Source organism: Melanaphis sacchari, unplaced genomic scaffold (assembly GCF_002803265.2).
Source record: "Melanaphis sacchari strain LSU unplaced genomic scaffold, SCAv2.0 Contig8_pilon_pilon, whole genome shotgun sequence".
NCBI lineage: Eukaryota > Metazoa > Arthropoda > Insecta > Hemiptera > Aphididae > Melanaphis > Melanaphis sacchari.
In genome coordinates, this window is record NW_020271635.1 from 5848345 (window position 1) to 5869349 (window position 21005).

The 21005-nt window shown below is 27.2% G+C and overlaps 1 protein-coding gene across 1 annotated transcript; it reads left to right on the top strand.

Annotated features, from left to right (window-relative positions):
* The first annotated feature begins 13208 nt into the window (after window positions 1–13208).
* On the top strand, window positions 13209–17339 carry LOC112602522 (endoplasmic reticulum resident protein 44). Its single transcript, XM_025350629.1, has 7 exons — window positions 13209–13494; window positions 13568–13640; window positions 14095–14250; window positions 15785–15963; window positions 16029–16144; window positions 16211–16506; window positions 16586–17339. The coding sequence occupies exons 1-7, from the start codon at window positions 13435–13437 to the stop codon at window positions 16933–16935; spliced, it is 1230 nt and encodes a 409-aa protein (XP_025206414.1). The 5' UTR covers window positions 13209–13434; the 3' UTR covers window positions 16936–17339.
* The last annotated feature ends 3666 nt before the right edge of the window (window positions 17340–21005 follow it).

The following is a 21005-nucleotide window of genomic DNA, read 5'->3' on the forward strand; positions in this document are numbered from 1 at the left end:
AATAAAAAATCGTCATATTTCCATGATACACTGTATATACAACTCTTATATAAAACAACCAATTTATAGAAATAGCACATGAAATAGCTAAAAAGGCAACTAAAAAACCTGCGTTAGTATAAAATATCACAACATATTCATACACAAAACACCTAATAAATCTAAATTTATATAAATTATGCCAGCAACAATGGAGTCTAGTTGATAACAACAAACTTAGAAAAATAAAATCAACTACCTTCCTTTATGAACACAACAAATTACTCCTATGTAAGCTATAAATAATTACAAATACTAACTACTAAGAATTGGCCACACCAACCTAATACACAAGCACCCGAAGACTGAAAAAGAACAACCTCTCTATGACTAATGCGTCACACCAAATAGGTACAGTCAAACATATTTTTACCGAATGTCTTAAATACCAAGGATTCTGAATGAAACTCGTTCAAGTCGTACAGCCTATATAAATATTTTGTACAAAATCCAGAAACTATCACTCTGCTCACAAAATGTTTACATTTATCGGAATTATACTATTTAACTTAGGCTATCATTACTTTAAAATACCTTTACTACTTATTTTGTATAACTATATCACTTATGTTAAACAACGAATTTAAATTGTAATACCTTAAATTTATAAAACACTAATAACCTTGCTGTTGATACGTATTTACATATAGAAAAAACAGCCATTTGTATATTCAAATATAAAAATGCATTTATAAAGATAATATAAATTTAAAAGTTAAACTACCTATGAATCATTTGTTTTCAAAACTTCAGTCAGTAAAATAATGGCATTGTAAGTTTCCAGTGTTTTGTGATTTTTTTTTTTTTAATTTTTTTGCAAAATTAGTAAAGATCGGTTTTTTAGAAACAAAACCAAACGTAAATTAAGTTTACCAAGGAAAAACATCTAAAAAAAATGTGTAATCAATGTAGAAAAAGAATTATAGATAATAATTGCAATGATCAGATGATTATACAAAAAAATACAAATTTAGAATAATATTCATATTGTGACAATTAAAAATGTTTCTCTTTTTTTTTTATTGTAACAGGAAAAAATACACATTTGCCAGTATCTGAATATTTTTTTATAGATAATAACAATACAAAAGTTACAACTTTCACTAGATGAATAAAATTGCTTCTACTTCGGTAAACTCAAAGTTATTTACTGAAGTATTGTTTGAAGAAAAAAATAATAAAATAATTTATTCATTTTATGGTCTGGATGGAAGAAATTTAGTCAATATTAGATATATTTTTGAATCTATTCGGTCATTAAAACACCAATCAGGGTCTGATTATATATTTCATGACTTGAAGTTTACTAAAGAAAAGATAATTCTTTTTGTAGTAATTTTTGCTTTACTTGCAAAATGTGTGGCTCAAAATAAAATATTAATAGTAAAAATACGAGTACATCTAATAATATAAAAATAAATGTTAATATGTCTATTGTTTCTGCTATTGTAAATACAGACTAAAGATATAATTAACTAGAAGAATTTGCTGTAACTTTAAATACACCGATAATTTCTAATAGAAGTTACCAAAAATTGCATTCAAAAGTATTTCATTATACCTAGTACCTACAAAATGGGTTTAAAAAAATTGCATTAAAAGAAGGTAGACAAGCAGTGGAAAAAGATGGTATAGACTATAGATACATCGACGTCCTAAAATAGCTGTTGTGCCTAGAATAAACGATCATATTCAACCAATTATAACATAGTATGTATCTGATATCGCAAGTGTAATTTATAAAATTCAAATAAATAATAAAAATAATTATTATTTTTTGGGTTTCAAATACACTTATATTATTAGAGCAATCACTAAAAAAGTTGTTTTTTACAGCGTAAGAATAAATTTTATTGTGTTTTTTTTTCGGTTAGGTTATGTTAAGTTAGCTCGTCACTTACATATAGCTAAACTAAATAAACACCATTGTATGAAAAAAAAAGTTGAATACAAAAACCATTTATTGTGACATTACATTAACCGATTACGAGATTTGATAAACAAACGGAAAAACTCAAAAGGTAAGTCAATATCAGGTTATCTCAGAAAAAATATTCAAACCCATCTGTTGCGATTACAATACGCTGTCACCGAAGCTATAAAATATAATCGAAAACCAAACAAATATACCATAGATACCCGATTAATGATTCTAAAATCATATTTGATAATTGGACCAAATCACGTATTTCAATTCACACTAACTGTAGATAGAATAGATATTTCTTATATGATCTAAAAAAAATTAATATCATTGAATATGAATAGTATATATTATATAATTAATAAATGTATTAAGTAAATATAGGTATATTTTATAAAGAAGTGATGTAGCCAGGGCTAAGATTTTTCTATCTTATGACTTTTTTTTTTTAGGTAAACCACTGATGTGTAAAAATTGATCATATTTATTTAATATTGTAGCTAGAGATAATCTTGTCGGTGAACTAAAATGATTCGAATTTTGGGATGATATTACGCATACTAGAAATTTTCTGATCTACCACACGGAAAGTCTTACGTATATTAATGTCTTATGTATTTTAATATTAACACGATAGAACTTTATAATTCTATCTTGGTCAAATCTATTGACGAAAAACAAATCAACTTTTTTTTATTAAAACTTAAAACGTATTTTATTTGTTTATTTTGTAACAATTCATTACATTCATGTTACATGATGGTTTAAAAATAGTAATAGTATGTAATATTAATTTTCTTTTAATATTTATCTTGTTTACTTTTTAATTTTAAACACAAAATGTTCAGGTCGTCGTGTATTGCGGTAGTTACAGCATGCAATAAAATATCAATATCTGAAAGTCAAATAAAAATGTTGGAAATGGGAATAAAAAAGCAACATCAATGTGATGAATGATATATTGAAAAAAAAATGGTTAGTACCTATTATATTTGTTTATTATTATATGTATTTGTCAGGTGCAGATCTAAATATTTAAAATACTATGTACTATATATATATTATTTAGTTAGAAAATAAAATATTAAATGTTATACTTTATAATTAATTTCTATTAATATAAATAATATACATAAATACAACATCTATCTAAAATTTAGATTTTAAACTACCTGCTATATTATATTATTTATGAATTATGATTTATAATTTATATTAGTTAATTTAATATTTTAAATATTGACAGAATTATACCATCCATTTTTGGGAAAATTGTAAAATACGTGATAAAACAATACATATTAAAACAGTGAATGATATTTTATTTGGCACATTTACTGAAAATTCCGCCACTAAATATGGAACTGTCAATGTAGTAAATCCTTAAAGAACAATTAGAAGACTTCCTAAAGCAAAAATTACAACGTGCTAGTTTGATTGTTGATAACAATATATCATTTAAAGCAGCCTCTCCTGACGGAATACTAGATAATGAATCTTTAGTTGAAATCAAGTGTTTAACTAGTGCCAAACAACTTGTACCCGAAGTTACTATAAACAATGGAAAAATTAAATGATGTTATATTATTAATGATTGGCAATTGTATTTAAAACGCAACGATAATTATATTATGGAGTGCAGGGTCAACTGCATATTAATCAAAAGACTTATTACTATTTTTATGTATGAACTCCAAAAGGTAAATAAAAATTATTTAAATTAATTATTTAAAATATACAAGTAAAAACTTATTTTTGCAAGTTTAACGCATAAAAATATAACATTGAGATGACAACATTTGATTAGAGAAGACCTAATGCAAAAAATCTATAATATTTTTATTTATTATACACCCATGAATATATAAACATATTTGTTATTACTTCTTCGTTTACTCTAAATCGTACGTGTCGTAATTCGTGTTCATTTCATTGTTTTACCTATGTCAATTTATCAATACCTATAATAATTTAAATTCATATAAGTTTATTATAAATATTACGAAAAGTATATTTTAAATTTAAAAAAAAAAATTGAGATAAATTTTAAATAATATAAAACGTTATATTTCAATAAAAGTATAAGAAATTTGTAATTATTATATCATCAAAATAGATGTCCGTATAAATTCTGTAACACATAATATTATACCATAAAAATCAAAGTGTACAACTACTATAACTGTTTATTTTGGTAACAATCGTAGTTTTAAGTACTATTTATATCTTGGTCGATGGTGAACGATAATGATTACTGGTAAAGTTGTAACACACATTAATGGTCATTTACTACTTACACATAGACTCATCCTAAATATACGTGCCATATTAATTGCCTAAATATTACTCCTTATAACATGCTACACTTTAGTCCTCTTATAACAAAATACTATACATTTAAAAGTCTATTAATAACTCAAATATAGAAAAAATTATATCATGTGTATAAAATACTAATATAAGGTGCATTTAGTGAAAATTTAAATTATGATCATGCTTTTCAATTACCTAACAATTAAATAAGATTTTGTTGAAAACTGATTTTGTATAAAAATTCCAGTTTTTCCAATTGTAAAAAAAAAGTAGGAAATTTTACTTTTAACTTACTAAAATATCAACTAGATTTACTTTCCTACCATTAAATATATATTGAAGTTCAAAATCATATCATTTATCGTGGCCTAAAATGTGATGAAAAATACAAAAATAAATAAATTAAAAACACATATCAGTGTTAAGACCAATACATCAAATGCAGAGATTCACTCTGCAGATTTTAAAAGCAAACAATTTATATATTTTTAAAACGATACTACGTCTTCCAAAGTATCAACTAGATCTAATTTATTAAAAACTACCCCTAAAACAAAAAAATTCAAGCATTTTCACTCTAAAAATGATAACAAAAAACAATTTAAATAAACACAAAATTGTATAGCCATATTTATTACTATACCTACGTTCATTGCTCCACTTAGAATCTAAAATAGATAACATAGACAGTTATTCAATTCTCAGGGATTTATTAAGTTACTCTTCTAACTCTATGTATTATATACTATACATTTTAATCAACTAATTTGTTATACATAATGAAATAATTATAATTTATACTTCAATCTTCGTCTATAATAATTTGAATGCAAATAATGTAGTTGTTATAATCAACAAATTATGTTTATAGAATGAATATTATTATGATATACTAACTTAATGCAATATCTATACTCTGCTGTCTAAAATACAATCCTTCATTTGACATAGAAATCAATTATTTGTACCAGTAAAATAATAAGTTTTAATTAAATATAAATATTAATTTGTATTAACAATAAATACACAAGCTTTTTTTTGTTTTTAATTCAATTTAATCATTTTTAGGTAAAAGCAGCAATTTTTATACAGAATTATTTTATTTATTATGAAATCATCAAAAACCCCTCACTAACGGTAGATACACCGACCCTTTCTGAAAATCGTCACTAACAGACTAAAAAAAAAAAAAATATATAGTGTCTGAAAACCATTTAATTTAAATTATTTTTATTTTTAGGTATAACCACAAACTAAGTGTCACTCAACAGTGACATCTTACACACACAATCACAATTTTGTTCCCCTCTTCTTATTGCAAATAATTGTAAATATATATCTATTATTCTAATTTAGCAGGCTAGTAATTAGTAAATAAATATGACTTGTAAGATATAAACAAATAACAATTAGAATATTTTAATGTTCCAAGATTTTCTACTAATATTTATTTGAAAGATACATATTTTATACAATTTATATTTTTATTTAAAATATATCAACAGTTAACAAATTATTACATGTTAGTACAAGTTTGATGATTTTTTACTTTTTGTAAGATCATTTGAGAAAAAATGTGTCATAGTGAATGTCAATAAATATTAGATTAAATAATTTATAAGATAAACGTTTGTGACTTATGTGCAATTATTACTTTTCGACGGAAAAGTTTTAAGTATCATCCAAAAGAAAAGGTAAGTACCTACGCCTTAAAGCATGAATCATAAATATCTATTTTTGTTTTAGTCCTAATATAAAGCTGTAGATTTCTACAAACACTTTTATAATTGCTTACAAACCCATCAAATTCCATTGATAAAGAACCTCTACGTCTACACTGAAACTATACCGGGAAACCGAGCATCGTCTAAGAAGGAACGTGCCGCGACTTGTTATAAATAATAAAAAAAAAAAAAACAACGAAGTTCTAGACTCTAGATATCGTTAATTTTCAGCAAAGTGTCATCGATGGGTGATTTCTTGATTTAAAATATTCATGTTACCTACTATTATAATAACACATATACTTATTGTGCTACGTTGTACAGATTGTGTATATCAAATTTTAAAATAAAAAAAAGTCCCTACCAACCGGTTTCTTTAGATGTTATAAGTTTCATATTATGAACATATTCGAATTTGCTATTTATCCATTCTTAAATGCGCATTTTAAATACCTACTTATTAACATACTGAATAAACATTTACTATTGTAGTACTGTAAGTTATATAAACTTTTTACAAAGAGAATTGATTTTAAGTTTCACTATATTTGTAAGTAAAAAGCAACTGAAATATTTATTTTTGACATTAGCAATAAATACTAAAAAAATCAAATTGCTGCAATGTTAAGTTAAAATAAATAACATTTTTAACCTAACCTAATAATTTTTTCCGCGTAAATTTTAGTATATTTTTCTAAAATCATAAAATTATTTTATTTTTAATATTTTTAAATGTTGTAATCCCCACGCGAACTGCCCGATATTGCGCACGCATTTTCGGATGATGCTCTCTATTATACTTATATTTTAAACCGAAAAATGTCGCTTCTGTTTCACTTGGCGGTTTATCTAAATCACTCTATACCAATAAACAATTTACTATTTATGCAAACTACGCCATTACTTACACTTATATCACTTAGTCTTTTTTTTTCTTTTTTTTTTCTTTTTTTTATTAAGAAAATATTACAATCTGTATACATAATACAATAAGTAAAAATGTCTGAACAATAAGTTACAACGCATGAATATCGTGCATGAAGAAGGAGACCATTGACACCACTTCAAAAAAAAAGAAAATAAATAAAATTGAAAACTAAATTTGTGCTAAGATGAGTTAGAGAAGGTCTCTAGCCCAGCTTCTTTTGAGTCGACGTAATGGGTTAATAGGGTTAGAGGGATTATGGAGATTAGATATTAGAGGGTTAGGATGGTTTTGTGTGTCCCTGTGGAATTTTTTAAAATAGCAAGAAGCAAGTTCAGGAAATGTTAGAATTCTTAGGTCTTTGTGGAGAGATTGGTTACTAACATACCATGGTGCTCCTGTTATTATTCTTAGGTTAATTGATTGAAAGGATTGAAGGATAGAGATATTTGATTTTTTCGCGGATCCCCAAATTTGAATACCGTATGTCAATTGCTTTTTTAGGTAGATGTTTGATAATTTTATTAGTGATTAGGTCGTGACCGGGAGACTTGTTATTTTGTAATTTTTTTATTAAAAAAAGAATTTCTGATGGGGAGGTGTGTTTGGTTGGAAGAGCCATAAGACAAGGAGTATCTAGTGATTCGGTAATACGTCTTGTGTGATCTACAATGTTTATGTCTGAGTGGGGACAGAAGTTGTTAGCAAGGTGAGTTGCAAATAAATTCGCTTTTTCAGAGTTAGATATGGCTAGGGTGTTATTTGGATCGCGTAAGGGGGGAGGGGAGGGTGATACTTTTTTTCCTTGAGTATGTTTTTAGTGGCTTTCCATAAAGACTTATTATTATTTGTGAGTGAATTTATATAGTGTTGATATGATTCAGTATTATATTTGTATAGAAGATTTTTCAAGTTGCAGGAGAGACGATTGTAGGTGGATTTATCACTTGGAAGGTGTGTGCGTTGCCATCTAGCTCGAGCACGGCGCTTTTCTGTTAATAATTGAGATAAGTATAGAGGGAGATTATCTTGTTTAGTTTTGGGGGAATGAGTATAGGAGGCTCTTGTTGCAGAATTTTTAATAATATCGGTTAGAGATAGTACTGCGTTATCAATATCAGTATGATTTTTAAGTGAGATATTAAGAGAGACTTGGGATTCTACGGACTCACTGAAGATCTGCCAGTTGATTTTTCCAGGGGTCAGGGTAGGATAAGTTGTTTTAAGTGTGACGTGATCATTTAAAGATAGTAATACTGGAGTGTGATCAGATGAAAGATCGCTTAGGTTGGAGATATTTCGATTGATATGGTTTGGTAAGTTGGTTATGAAGAAATCTAAGATATCAGGCTGTCTATTTTGATGGGTGGCCAGTAAGTAGGGTTAGGGGGAGAGAGGAATTTTAGGTTTTTATTTTGTATAACATTATGTAGTATTCGACCTCTGGTATTGGTAATTCTAGAGCCCCATTAGGTGTGTTTGCAGTTAAAGTCATCACCAATTAGATAATTATTCCCAATGGAAAGAAGATAGTTCGTAAGTTCGTTAGAGTTAAGTTTTGCTTGAGGAGGAAAGTATGCAGAAGAAATAATCGTTGGAATGTGGTTTAAGATTATTTTTATATTAGTTGCTTGAATAGAGTTGCTCTGGTAAGAAGGTAGAGTAGTGTTTGAGGTTTGATTTTATTATAATTGCTGATCCTGCATGAGCGTTACCACTTGGGTGATCGCAATGGTATGTTATATATCCAGGAAGTTTGAATGAGGAGTTTAAGGTAAGATGTGCTTCGCTTATAAGGATAATATCAACGTGAGAGAGCTGTAGAAAAGCTTTAAGTTCATTTTTTTGTTGGTTTAGACCATTGGCATTCCATAAGAGGATGGATAGTGATTGTTGGATATTTAAGCTAGTTGGCATTTGATTGGGATAGGAGTTTAGTGATAACAGTGGTTAGTAAAGAGATTAAGGGATTAATCAATGATTTAAAGTCTTCCAGGAAAGAAATTAGTTTGAGTGAAATTTGATCAGAGTTATCACTAGGGCTCGGAAGTTATAGGAGTTAAAAAAGGCAAAATATGCACAAAAAAATTGTAAAATATGCATGAAAATATGTTAAATATGCAAAATAAAATTTATTAAATATGCAAAAAAATGTACTACGTATATACAAAAAAAAATATTTTTTATGTTTTGGCTTGTATTTTGTGTTTGGTGGATTGTAATTTTTTCAATCTAAAAATATACATAGAATAAAAGTTATTTGAAAAATTATATTAATTTTTTTTTTAATTCATTAAACATATAGATTATTGTAACCGTCATACCCGTAAATGTATTGCATTGAATAACCAGAGCTTTTTTGATATTTTCTATCTCAAACGAACGACGGTTGTCTGTAAGTACATTTTTGTAGCGCGAAAAACTTCTTTCAATATCCGATGAAGTTATGGGTGCGTATTTAAAGTGTGCCAAGTCATTCCCATTTAAGTCTTCTGGTAGTCCTTCCATTGACGTTGCTTCACCAGTTAAAATGCTTGATATTTTTTTTAAATCATTAAAACCACAGTTTTTTTCCAAAACATTTTTTAATTTTTCTTTGATTGCAGTGCCTGCAACCTAACCATTAGGTGTGTGGGGAGTGATATTCGGATCTTTGGTTGCTTGAGCATATGATTTGGATTGAGAATTCGAATTTGAAGTGGTGTTTACATAAATGGGCTGTACATTATTTGTATTATTTTGTTGAGAATCCGAAGTTGTTTGAGTTTTCTTGGGATTACGAGGTAATTGAATTTCTTTATGTTTGGGACAACCTCGATAGTTTGCTGGATGGTTACCCTGACAAAGCGCACACTTGGCGGGTTGATCGGTGGGTTTTTGGCAGGAATCTGATAGGTGAAGTTCGCCACATCGAACGCATTTGGGTGTGTAATTGCAGTAAGCTTTTGTGTGGCCGTATTCTTGGCACCGAAGGCATTGGACTAAGTGACGTTTAACTCGAGGTTCTTCTATTTTAATTTTAGTGTAGCATAGGTATTCGATTTTGAAGATATCTTTATTGTTTATGGCTGGTTCTAGATCTATGAAGAATAATGGGAGTGGGACCTTAGTGTTATATTGTAGAACGTTTGTTACGTTTCTAGCGATGTGGCCGAGATCAAGTAACTCTTTTTTAATATCATCAAGAGGGGTTGTGTGATGTAAGTTTCTGATTACAATTCTATAGGCTCGATCTTGTTTTGATTGATAAGTATGATAGTCCGCTTTGTTGAATTTTAGAAATTTTATTACTTCTCTGTACGAGTTTAGTGATGTAGTTAGGAATTTAACTCCATTGGTGGAGCTCTTACAAGTGAATGGTTCGCCTTTTGTTAATGATTTAATTTGAGAGCAAAATGATTTGAAGTCATTTACTAGATTAATAAAGATTGGTGGAGGAGGTTTACTCTCAGAATGTTCTAGAATGTCTCCATTAGGGTCGTTATCTTTGGTTTCAGAAGAGTCATTGTTTTGATCGTCGAGGTTTGGTGGACTGAATAGAGAAAAGCGATTTGGCGTTACGAATTGTTTAGTTACTTTCGGTGAATGATTAGGTGAGTACTGACGTTTATGATTATTTTGAGTTTTCCAATCGTCGTTGGAGTTGGTTTCTGATGAAAAAACTGATGAATCATTTGGCACGCTCTGTATGCGTGACTTTTGGATAATGAGTGGAGATACAGTTTTATTATTTTTATTATTAGGCATTTTAGGTAATAGCACTGATTAGGACCGTAGTGGTACGGTCGCGTGTTGGTCAATAAAGAGTATAATGCGATAAGGCGTTAGTCCCGATCGCGGCGAGTCTTATATTTAGGTATTATACATTACCCGACGGTACTATATAGTACCGCGATGAGCGCTGGAAGCGATAGCAATTCGATACAGTACACACGCTATCGAGAGCTGATAAAAGCGGAGCGCGTGGCAATTAACGTGTGGACTGTACGACGTCTAAACACGAACTCCTATTAATTATTATACTTATATTTTAAACCGAAAAATGTCGCTTCTGTTTCACTTGGCGGTTTATCTAAATCACTCTATACCAATAAACAATTTACTATTTATACAAACTACGCCATTACTTACACTTATATCACTTAATCTTTTATTTCTTCTTAATCTTAAATAATAAAAAAAAATAATAATAATAACAATAATAAAACTCATACCATTACCTAACAATCAATAATTAGACAATTACAATGAATTACGTTTCTACCAACATTCATTTTTGAATTGCAACAAAACAACAAATAAAAATTCCCGTTCTTCCTTAATTTTATGATTATTTTTCCAATTATTTTGAAACATATTGGGAATTTTTATGTACCTAAATATACACATTCGAAGCCGCTTATTAGAAACACGAATAATTGATACAATCGCGTTATTGAAACAAAATGTCTCGGGACGGATCGGACGTGGACGTACATTAGAACTTAGAACATTGAAAATAAATCGGGTTATTGAAACATCACATTGGTTATTTGAAACGATTTGGAGAAAGTTGGTTGACATATAGACCGATTATCCGGCGATAACTAATGTTTTTTTATCTTTGCTGTCGTTACGTTTATTTTTACTGTACTTAGTACTTTATCGTAAGAATGCTCTTTCTGTACGACTGTACGTACCGGCCGTACTGTTTGTAGTTTAGCTCCATCTTGTGTACGTAAAGATTATTAGTGTTTCGTTTTTCTAAAAATCAAAAATGTCTAAACGCTAAGATTTTAGCCAATTTTCGTGCGGCCAATCGTGGTTTGAAACTCATTAGACCAATTTGCTAGCCCAATACTGATATTATCAATGCGGACGAAACTAGGCTTTATTTTAGAGCTCTACCTGAACACACATACGCACTCAAAATAAGTGACAAGCCAAAAGGGCAATATTACTCGTATGAAAATATGGTCATGGAGTTACTCGACACAAAAAAAACAAATTACGATTGATAAATATTTTAAATAATATCGTAAATATATATACATTTGTACATACTTTTTTAAATTATACAATATAGATACATACATACATACATTTTTCGCGTACCTATTATTCATTTTTTTTTTCAATCGCTTATTAGAAACAATCGGTTAATCGACACATTTCACCTGTGTTTCTAATAAGCGGCTTTTACTGTACTTAATATGTAATACATCTTATACGTGATATTCTATTTATAAATGTAGTCTGTTTGTCCAAGCGATGTCACGTGTGGTAAATTATTGTAATAGAAGTACCTCTTGGTCTCTTTTATTATCATTAAAAATACATCCACGGTAGATTCAACCATAAGGATTTGAGAAAAAAAATATACGTGATAACTGATATCTAAGGTTAAAATAAAAATAAAATAGGTACCTACTTCTACTGTTGAAGACTCGTGGTTTTATTTATTTACTTATATTATTTAATATAACGTATATATTATAGGCACATTAATACATTAGGTATCTACTTACCTACCGACCAGCTATGATGTCTACCGATATTTTTCTTTTATACATACCTATATAAAATTATTATGTGTAGTCATGGATTATATAGATATAATAAGATTAGTACCTAAATAAAAAAATTCTTTATACGTCTATGATGGATTATGAACAATGACTGAGGAAGAAGAAAGATTTTATTTTGTAAATTGTAACGGTAGGTAGATAGGTACTTGCAAATGTACACGTGACATATTATTCATTACAAATAATAAAAATAACTAAATAATTATGAAAAATGAAGATATGAGACCCTCCAAAAATGTTACCCTACTTATGGTTCGTTAACACGTAGCATAATTCATAATTTTATTTCAATTTACTTTATTACAAACGTCATTTGAAAATAAAAATATGTTACCTATTAATAATTTATTATATTAACTATTATTATCCGTGTTACCAATAATTACCATTGATTATGTACAACACCTAATGATATAATACTATAATAGTTATTATGTCACAGAATAGATGAAAAATGAAAACTAATAACAATTTAATTTATTCTATGGTCTTGTAAGTTGTAAACTTGTAATGATATAACTGACAGTGACAACTGTATAAGATTATGATTTTAGTGATTTAAGATTTTACTACTTTGTTATACCTATTGGCTATTGTCCTAGTCTTTGTTATAGTTTCTCAGATTGTCGCATTTTTTTCCACGGTTCCATTATCAATCTCATGGAATAAACCGACGTATCGTAATCAACGAACATTCGCCGGATGACGTCTAATAGTTTTTATGATAGCTTCAAATTTTAAGTATCATTTAACATATTATTCTCTAAATTTCTCATCCGTATTCCATAGCGCATTGTTCGTAATTCACCATCAAGTAGAAGACTTGTTTGTCGTCATTTCCACAGTCTATACTTCATAAGAAATTGCGTTTATTCTCTTGCAAAAGAAATAAAGATTTAGTCTATACCCTGATGTTACCTCAAGCATAGTTTTCAAAATACCATGAATCAAAATTATTGGAGAATATTTGCTAAACAATTGTTCCTGCTTATTTTTTCATTTGTGAGTATACCAACTAAGTTAAGCATAATCGTTTAATTTATGTATATAATTGTCTTACGGATTGTATTTTTAGGCTTATCTGTTCTACAATCCAGTAACCAGTAATGCTGTTAAACTCCACAGCCAAAATGTTGACATGACATTGGGTAATTATTAATGAATTTGTTAATATTGTTTTGATTGCGAACATCATTAGTTAAAAATGCATTAAATAATAATAACTTCATATTCCTAACTACTGATTTGAATAGACATCTATAAAACACTACGATCTCTACATAAATTAATGTATATACACTTACACTGAGAAACTCAAAATGACCAATCATCTAGTCCTTTTTTTTTTTGCCTTAAATCATATAATTTAAGCTTATATTCAAATATTCTATTTATATTATAAAATATGTTGTTTATCTTTCTGATTTTTTCTTCAAAATATATTTGCATTTTAGAGTTATTCTTTAGAATTTATGCTTAACCACAGTAGCATGTTGATAAAATATTAAAACTTTGTCTTTTATTGATAACTAATACTACACACTGTAACACTTAAATCGCTTAATATTTGATAGTAATAAATATTTAATATATTTTTTTTAGCATCCAATGAGTTAGTTATAATAAATTTCTATGCCGATTGGTGTCGATTTAGTGGTATTCTTACTCCAATCTTTGACGAAGCTGCTGCAAAAGTTTCTGAACTTTATCCAGACTCTGGTAAAGTTGTATTGGGAAAAGTAGACTGTGATAGTGAAAGTAAGTAATCATATTATTTTATACTACTCTGTATATTTAGTAACTAACCTAACTTTGTCTAAAAAAAATTTTTTTTTTTTATTAAAATGGTTAATATCGTATATAATTTTAATTAAATTATGACTATAAAATTATCGACCATAATAATGAGTTTATTTAATTGATATCTATTATTAAATTATTCAAGGAATAATCATGTAAGTTTTTTAATTATTATTAATTTCTCTTTTTTATATTAAAATAATGTTTTTGTAATATTTCTAATTTTTTTATCAAATAGTTTTTTAAAAATATGATTGATTCATTCTTGGTTTAAATCCTAGATTATTTTCAGACAATTTTTTATAAAAACTAAATTATTATTAAAGAAATAGTTATAGAAATAAATATATGCACATAATTAATTATACACATTACATACTATCGTTAGTTATTAAGTTTATTACTATCTACTATAAATATAAATTTTCTTATTTTGTATACAACAATGCATGATTCAAGATAACCCTAAAAGAGTTCATTTAATTTTTAATGTATATTTCAGTAGCTTTGCTGTGAATATGATTAAGGTACTTCATGTTTTTTTTTTTTAAATTAGTATTTTTATCTTTCAGTTAAACTCAAGTATCCCTTTTTATACTACAGTTATTTATATTCAAAATTAAAAATATTTTAAATTCAGTATGTATAATTTTAATTTCATATTATATTTAGTACTTAATATTTTAAACATTATAATTATTACCATTTAAATACTGTCAATTACAATCTAAAATGCCCTTTACATTATTATCTATTCTTATTAAGAATTCTTAGATATGTATATTTTTTAATTTTATGTTTATTTTAATGTAATACATTTAATTATATACAAGAATACTTTAAATTAATATGAGTGTTTAAATATACATACAATTTAAAACCATTATTAAGTACCATGTTTAAATTGAAATTTCCATCTCATTTTTATTGGTTTATTAATATAATCTCAAGTAAATTATAAAACGGACAATCTATGATTAGTACATTGTTATAATTTGAACTTGAGATTTATTTTAAGTTTATTGATATATGTTAATATAACAAACTATTTACTAAAGTATCTTGTTTTTCTTATATAGTTCACAGTTTATGGAAATATATATACATATATAATGATAATTTTTAAAAGTTTTGAAAATTTAATTTACCCCAAAGTTAATACAGGAAATGATAACAAAAAATTCAGACATAAAAATATAAAAATATTCAACTACACAGTAAATGGGGAAAATATCATTAATCTACCTTATACTTAAATGCAAAAAATTCAAATTTTATCGATTTTTTAATTTAAAATTAAGTTTTATATAAAATTAGTTTGTATTGAGCACCTATAAATAATTTAGTCATTACTTTAGCATCATAGTATACACATACTAGTTTAACAATTATTATATGCTGAGGTATATCAAGTTTAATATAATATATATACATTATAGAATGTGTACTATAAATTATCACATCAATTAAATAATGTAATATAATTTTTTAGCTTCCATTGCATCTAGATTCCAAATTACTAAATATCCTACTATAAAAGTATTAATAAATGGACAACCAGCTAAAAGAGAATATAGAGGTAAGCGATCAGTTGAAGCTTTTATATCTTTTGTGCAAAAACAACTTGAAGATCCCATTCAAGAAGTATCAAACTTATTTACTGCGGCTGATGTAAGTTGAACCATACAATAAAAGTGTATTCTTATTTTTTTTTTTACGTTAATTGTTGTCTATAGGTGAAGTCAAGAGTTATAATTGGATACTTTGAAACCAAAGAATCTCAAGAATACCAAATATTTAGAAAAGTGGCAACAAATCTTAAAGACGATTGTATTTTTTATGCTGGAGTTGGGTAATTATTATTATTCTTTCATGTATTTTAATACCAACAATGCAACTAAAACATTTTAATTTACAGTGAAGCATTCCGTGCTATGCATCCACCCAATGAAACAATAATAGAATTCAGACCTGATCGGGCATCTCCTAAATCTGAACATCATACTTTTACAGGAAATTCAGCCGATTATGACTCATTAAATATATGGGCAACAGACAATTGCTTACCATTAGTACGTGAAATAACGTTTGAGAATGCTGAAGAAATCACTGAAGAAGGATTACCATTTTTACTATTTTTCTATCATCCTGATGATTTGGAATCAATTAAATTGTTCAAAGAAATTGTTGGCACTCATTTAGTACAAGAGAAACGTTAGTGTTAACAGTTTAATATTCATAATAATAATAGTAACTATATCAAGTTAACTTCATTAATATATTATTGTTTCAGAGCGGGTAAACTTTTTGACAGCTGACGGCATCAAGTTTGCTCATCCTTTACAGCACCTGGGAAAACGACATACTGACTTGCCTGTAGTTGTTATTGACAGTTTCAAACACATGTATCAATTCCCAGCAAAAAGTGATTACAGAAACCATGAACATCTGAAAATATTCATTGATGATCTGTACTCTGGTAAATTACACAGAGAGTATCATTTAGGCCCTCAAGAAATTTCTGCTATAGAAATAGTTCAAGGTGATAACCAACCTGCGGAACAGACTATGCCACCCGAATCTACTTTCAAGAAATTAGCACCATCTAAGAATCGTTACACATTATTAAAAGAAGAATTATAGCTTAACAATACTATGTGGCATATCGAATTATAACTGCCCTACATGGTTTTAACTATTAAGTTATTGAATTTGTTTCCCATGTGAATCATTTTATTATTATTATTTTTTTTTTTTTTTTTTTGTTCATATTTTAAAATTTACCATTTACATTTTTACTATTGTTTTTCCCTCCAATTTTTTGTCCGTATCTCATACAGATTGTTCCAATTTGATCATATTGTAATATTTTGATTATCATCATAAGGTGCTGGTATCCATTCAAATTATATTATTATGTGTACATAATTTATTAACTATTTAAATTAAATGTCATTCTATTTTTAGGATAATATCTGTTATTTTGCCATTTCAATGCCTATGCACAAATAGAAATTAAGAGAATAATATTGTTATACTAAATTAGATAGCCTAATTGTTTTTTTTTTTTTTTTTTTAGTATTTTTTTTGAAATCTGAACGCTTTAATTTATGACTTTGAATATTCATTTTATACTACATTACGTTTGTTATGTATTGTATGCTAAGAAACAAAATTATGTTGAAATATTTTTTATATAATGCTAGTTTGGTATAACAAAAATGTATTAATTTGGCAGAACTGATAAAACTTTAGATTCAATTAATGAATTGTGGTCAAAACAAAGTTCATTTATTAATTTTCTCATTTAGGAAATTATAATTTACTTTTACTTATAATTATTAATTATTATAAATAACTGTAACCTAGGCACATACACGTTTATATATATATATATATATTATATTATATTCATTAGATAATTGAATACTGAAGTTATTATACCTGTGTAGCAGCATGCATCACATCTTTATTTTGATAATCATTGATATATATTTATATAAGTATGCAAGGTGAATTACTAAGTGCTTATACCCAGTATATCACCTAGCATTTCTTAAATAAATACACATTTATAATGAAGACTTCTAACCGCTATTTAATGATATGATTATTGTAAAATAATAAATTTAATTTTTTTAATTTTTAACAGAATATTAATATTTTATATCTTTGTACAATTTAATTATTTTACAGAATAGATATTATTTTCGATACAAAGTTATCAGATTGTAAAAAATAAAATAATATATTGATGAAAAATTGTTTTTTAATTACACTGTATTTACTAATTATTATGTAATAGGTATCTTCATGAGTGTCCCCAGATATTTTTCTAGGAGGGTGGAGCGAGGAGCCATATTAACTAAAAAATAAATAAAGATTTTTTTTATATATTTTATTTATAATACATTATCATGTTTTGTCATTGTTACAATTAGGTATTATTATTATACAATTTATTTATAGAACATTATTATGTTTTATCAGTATGACACTAAATTATTACAATTAGGAAAAAAATTTAAAACTCTAGGGGGGGGGGGGCAAGTGCCCCGTCTTGGGATGCCCATGGGTACCTTTACATTTTGTATAATTTAGTTATTGTTTTCCATTGTATTTTATATTTATATCCATAAAAAAGCTGGTTACTGAAAATCAAATATGATAACTGCACAGTAGACATAATAATATGTAAATACATTACATACCTACTGAAGGTCTGAACGGTGTATATTGTCAAAACTTTACCAATAGTAATAACTAATATTAGATCAAATATCAATGTTCGAGTTGTGAGTGCCTAAATTTAAGCATGCCGATTATTTTTTTTAACGTATTCAATTTTTTATCGTAAGTTAGAAATAGTTTTTATTACACTCTCATACAAACTACATACCTATAGATAGGTATACATTAATATAGTATATTTTATTGTACGCGTTATGATTTCATAATAAATTACGTTGTATGTGTAACCAATCTCTCGTATTATAATACACTACAAATGATATACTCGACAACAAATAATATGACGCACAAATCAAACAGTAGGTAGGTACAAAAGATCTTCACATCGCCGTACACACACCCCAACGACCAACATCCATGCAACAATTTTGAATAGACTCTTCGAATCACTCAATCTATTTTACATTTTGCTGTCTCAATTCATTTGTTACATGATCTAAACTATTATAATATTGACGAGTTTATCATATTTTTCAGTAGGTACCTAGGTAATATTTGTTATAAATAAATTGTACAGCTAAACTATTGTATTGTTATACAGTACACACTATATATACAACATTGAACGTATACTATTTTAACATTTATGCATCGACAGTCGGAATGCTAACGACAGGTTTAAATTATTAGGCCACTAGGGGTCTTATTTTTGTTCGTGAATACAGACATACCTACGTGTACATGGGTACACGTAGGTATCCTATATAGTGAACACGTAAATTTAATGTAACAAAATAAAACACGTAGATACCTATGATCAGTTAACGTGAATTGATAAATGCTAGATGCTAGAACAAGTGAAAACGTATCGGAGTCGTAATCATGTGAATTCGTTAATCGTGTGAATAATTTTCATTGGTTACCTCTACCGGCTCTACCTATCAACTAAAAACGTAAATTGTTAATTATTTACACCAAAAATAGATAATAATCGTATTTTATTTGAAGATTATTCATAATTTAACGGCTTACTTTATTTATTTGTTAAGCATACTTAAACATATAGACTATAGTTATACTTTGTGTTAGTAATAATTAAATTAATTAAATTTATATTTATGATATGAGTAAAATTATCTTTCTCCTAGGAATAAAAATAGATAACTAAGTGGGTAAGTAGGTAAGTTAAGGCGTAATACAAAATCACGGGTTTACGTGAACATAATTATTCACAGATGCAGGAGATTAATATTATAAATTCACATAAAAATTTTAAGTAACGCGTATCTTATAAATCGAACGTCAATTTCACATGAATATGTGACATAAATAGCACTAGTTTAAACTAATTACCTATACCTAGTTGTTTCAAAGTATACACTAATACTTCCCAAGTGGCGCTCCTGTTTGTCACTAGTCGAAAAAATACAAACAACTGATGATTGCTAAAAAAAATCATGAGTAAATGCCTTCTTCACGATGGTAAAAACACTAAAAACCTGATTATAAAGTACAGTGGTAGTCATCTTATATGGTCTATGTGCTACTTCAGAAAGTATAAAATCTGATTAGTAGATAAGGATTTTTGGATAGTTAAAATAAAAATTTTACACATTAAGGAGTCGTTATAAAATAAATCGTTATTAATCATTAAATGATAGATATTTAACTTAAAATCGCTATAAAAAAAAAAATTATGCTCAAGTATAAATATCCAATGTCGTAAAAATTTGAATTTCAATCTCTCAAAATAAAATGTGTTTATGTGTGCGAGGTGTGACTTACAACTACATTTATTTTTAAATTTCAGTAAACAAATCGTTTGAAAAATCTAGTAGGTATTAAATTTTTATGTTATTTTACTTAAAAAAAAAAACTATTCATATGATACATAAATAAAATAAAACTAAGTGCTAAGTTAAGGTAATCGCCACTCTGTTTCACAGTCCACCGCACAATAGGTATCAAGTGTAGATACCTACAACTTGTAAGTGTAATAGGTGCGTTAAATTTACATTCAATGATAAACCATCGTACACTCAAAGACAGTTTGTCAACCTTTATGGTAGATAACTAAATAGTAAATAGACTGCATAGTGTATGATACATTTATGATTTAAAATGCTAGTTTAGTAATAAATTTTACTTTTAAGTTTTAGCAATATGGTATGCTGGATCTTTTGTAGGTATTTATATTATTTTGACCTCTCTAAAGTACAAACTATAGACCCAATTTATCTATACGGAACCAAAAATGTCAAACCTCTAAGTTGAAAATTGAAGTATTTTTTCGATTGTTTATTGTGTAAATAAAAGTACTTCTCAAAAGAAAACACACTTCATGACAAAATTATTACAATTAAAGATTCACACAGAATCTAAAAAAAGGATAATCGAAAAAATAAAAAGACAAATTAATAATCATTACACATAACACATAAATATATGTGTCATACTTATGGTACATAATTCAATTTATTTATTAAAATATTTAGAATATGTTGGTTGACGTAAACGTGTAA

Excerpts from the sequence above, each read along its gene's own strand:
- LOC112602522 (XM_025350629.1), top strand. The coding sequence starts at position 13,435 with ATGAATCAAAATTATTGGAGAATATTTGCTAAACAATTGTTCCTGCTT. Across the intron at positions 14,251-15,784 it reads AGTAGACTGTGATAGTGAAA|CTTCCATTGCATCTAGATTC; the intron begins GTAAGTAATCAT and ends ATAATTTTTTAG. Across the intron at positions 15,964-16,028 it reads ACTTATTTACTGCGGCTGAT|GTGAAGTCAAGAGTTATAAT; the intron begins GTAAGTTGAACC and ends TGTTGTCTATAG.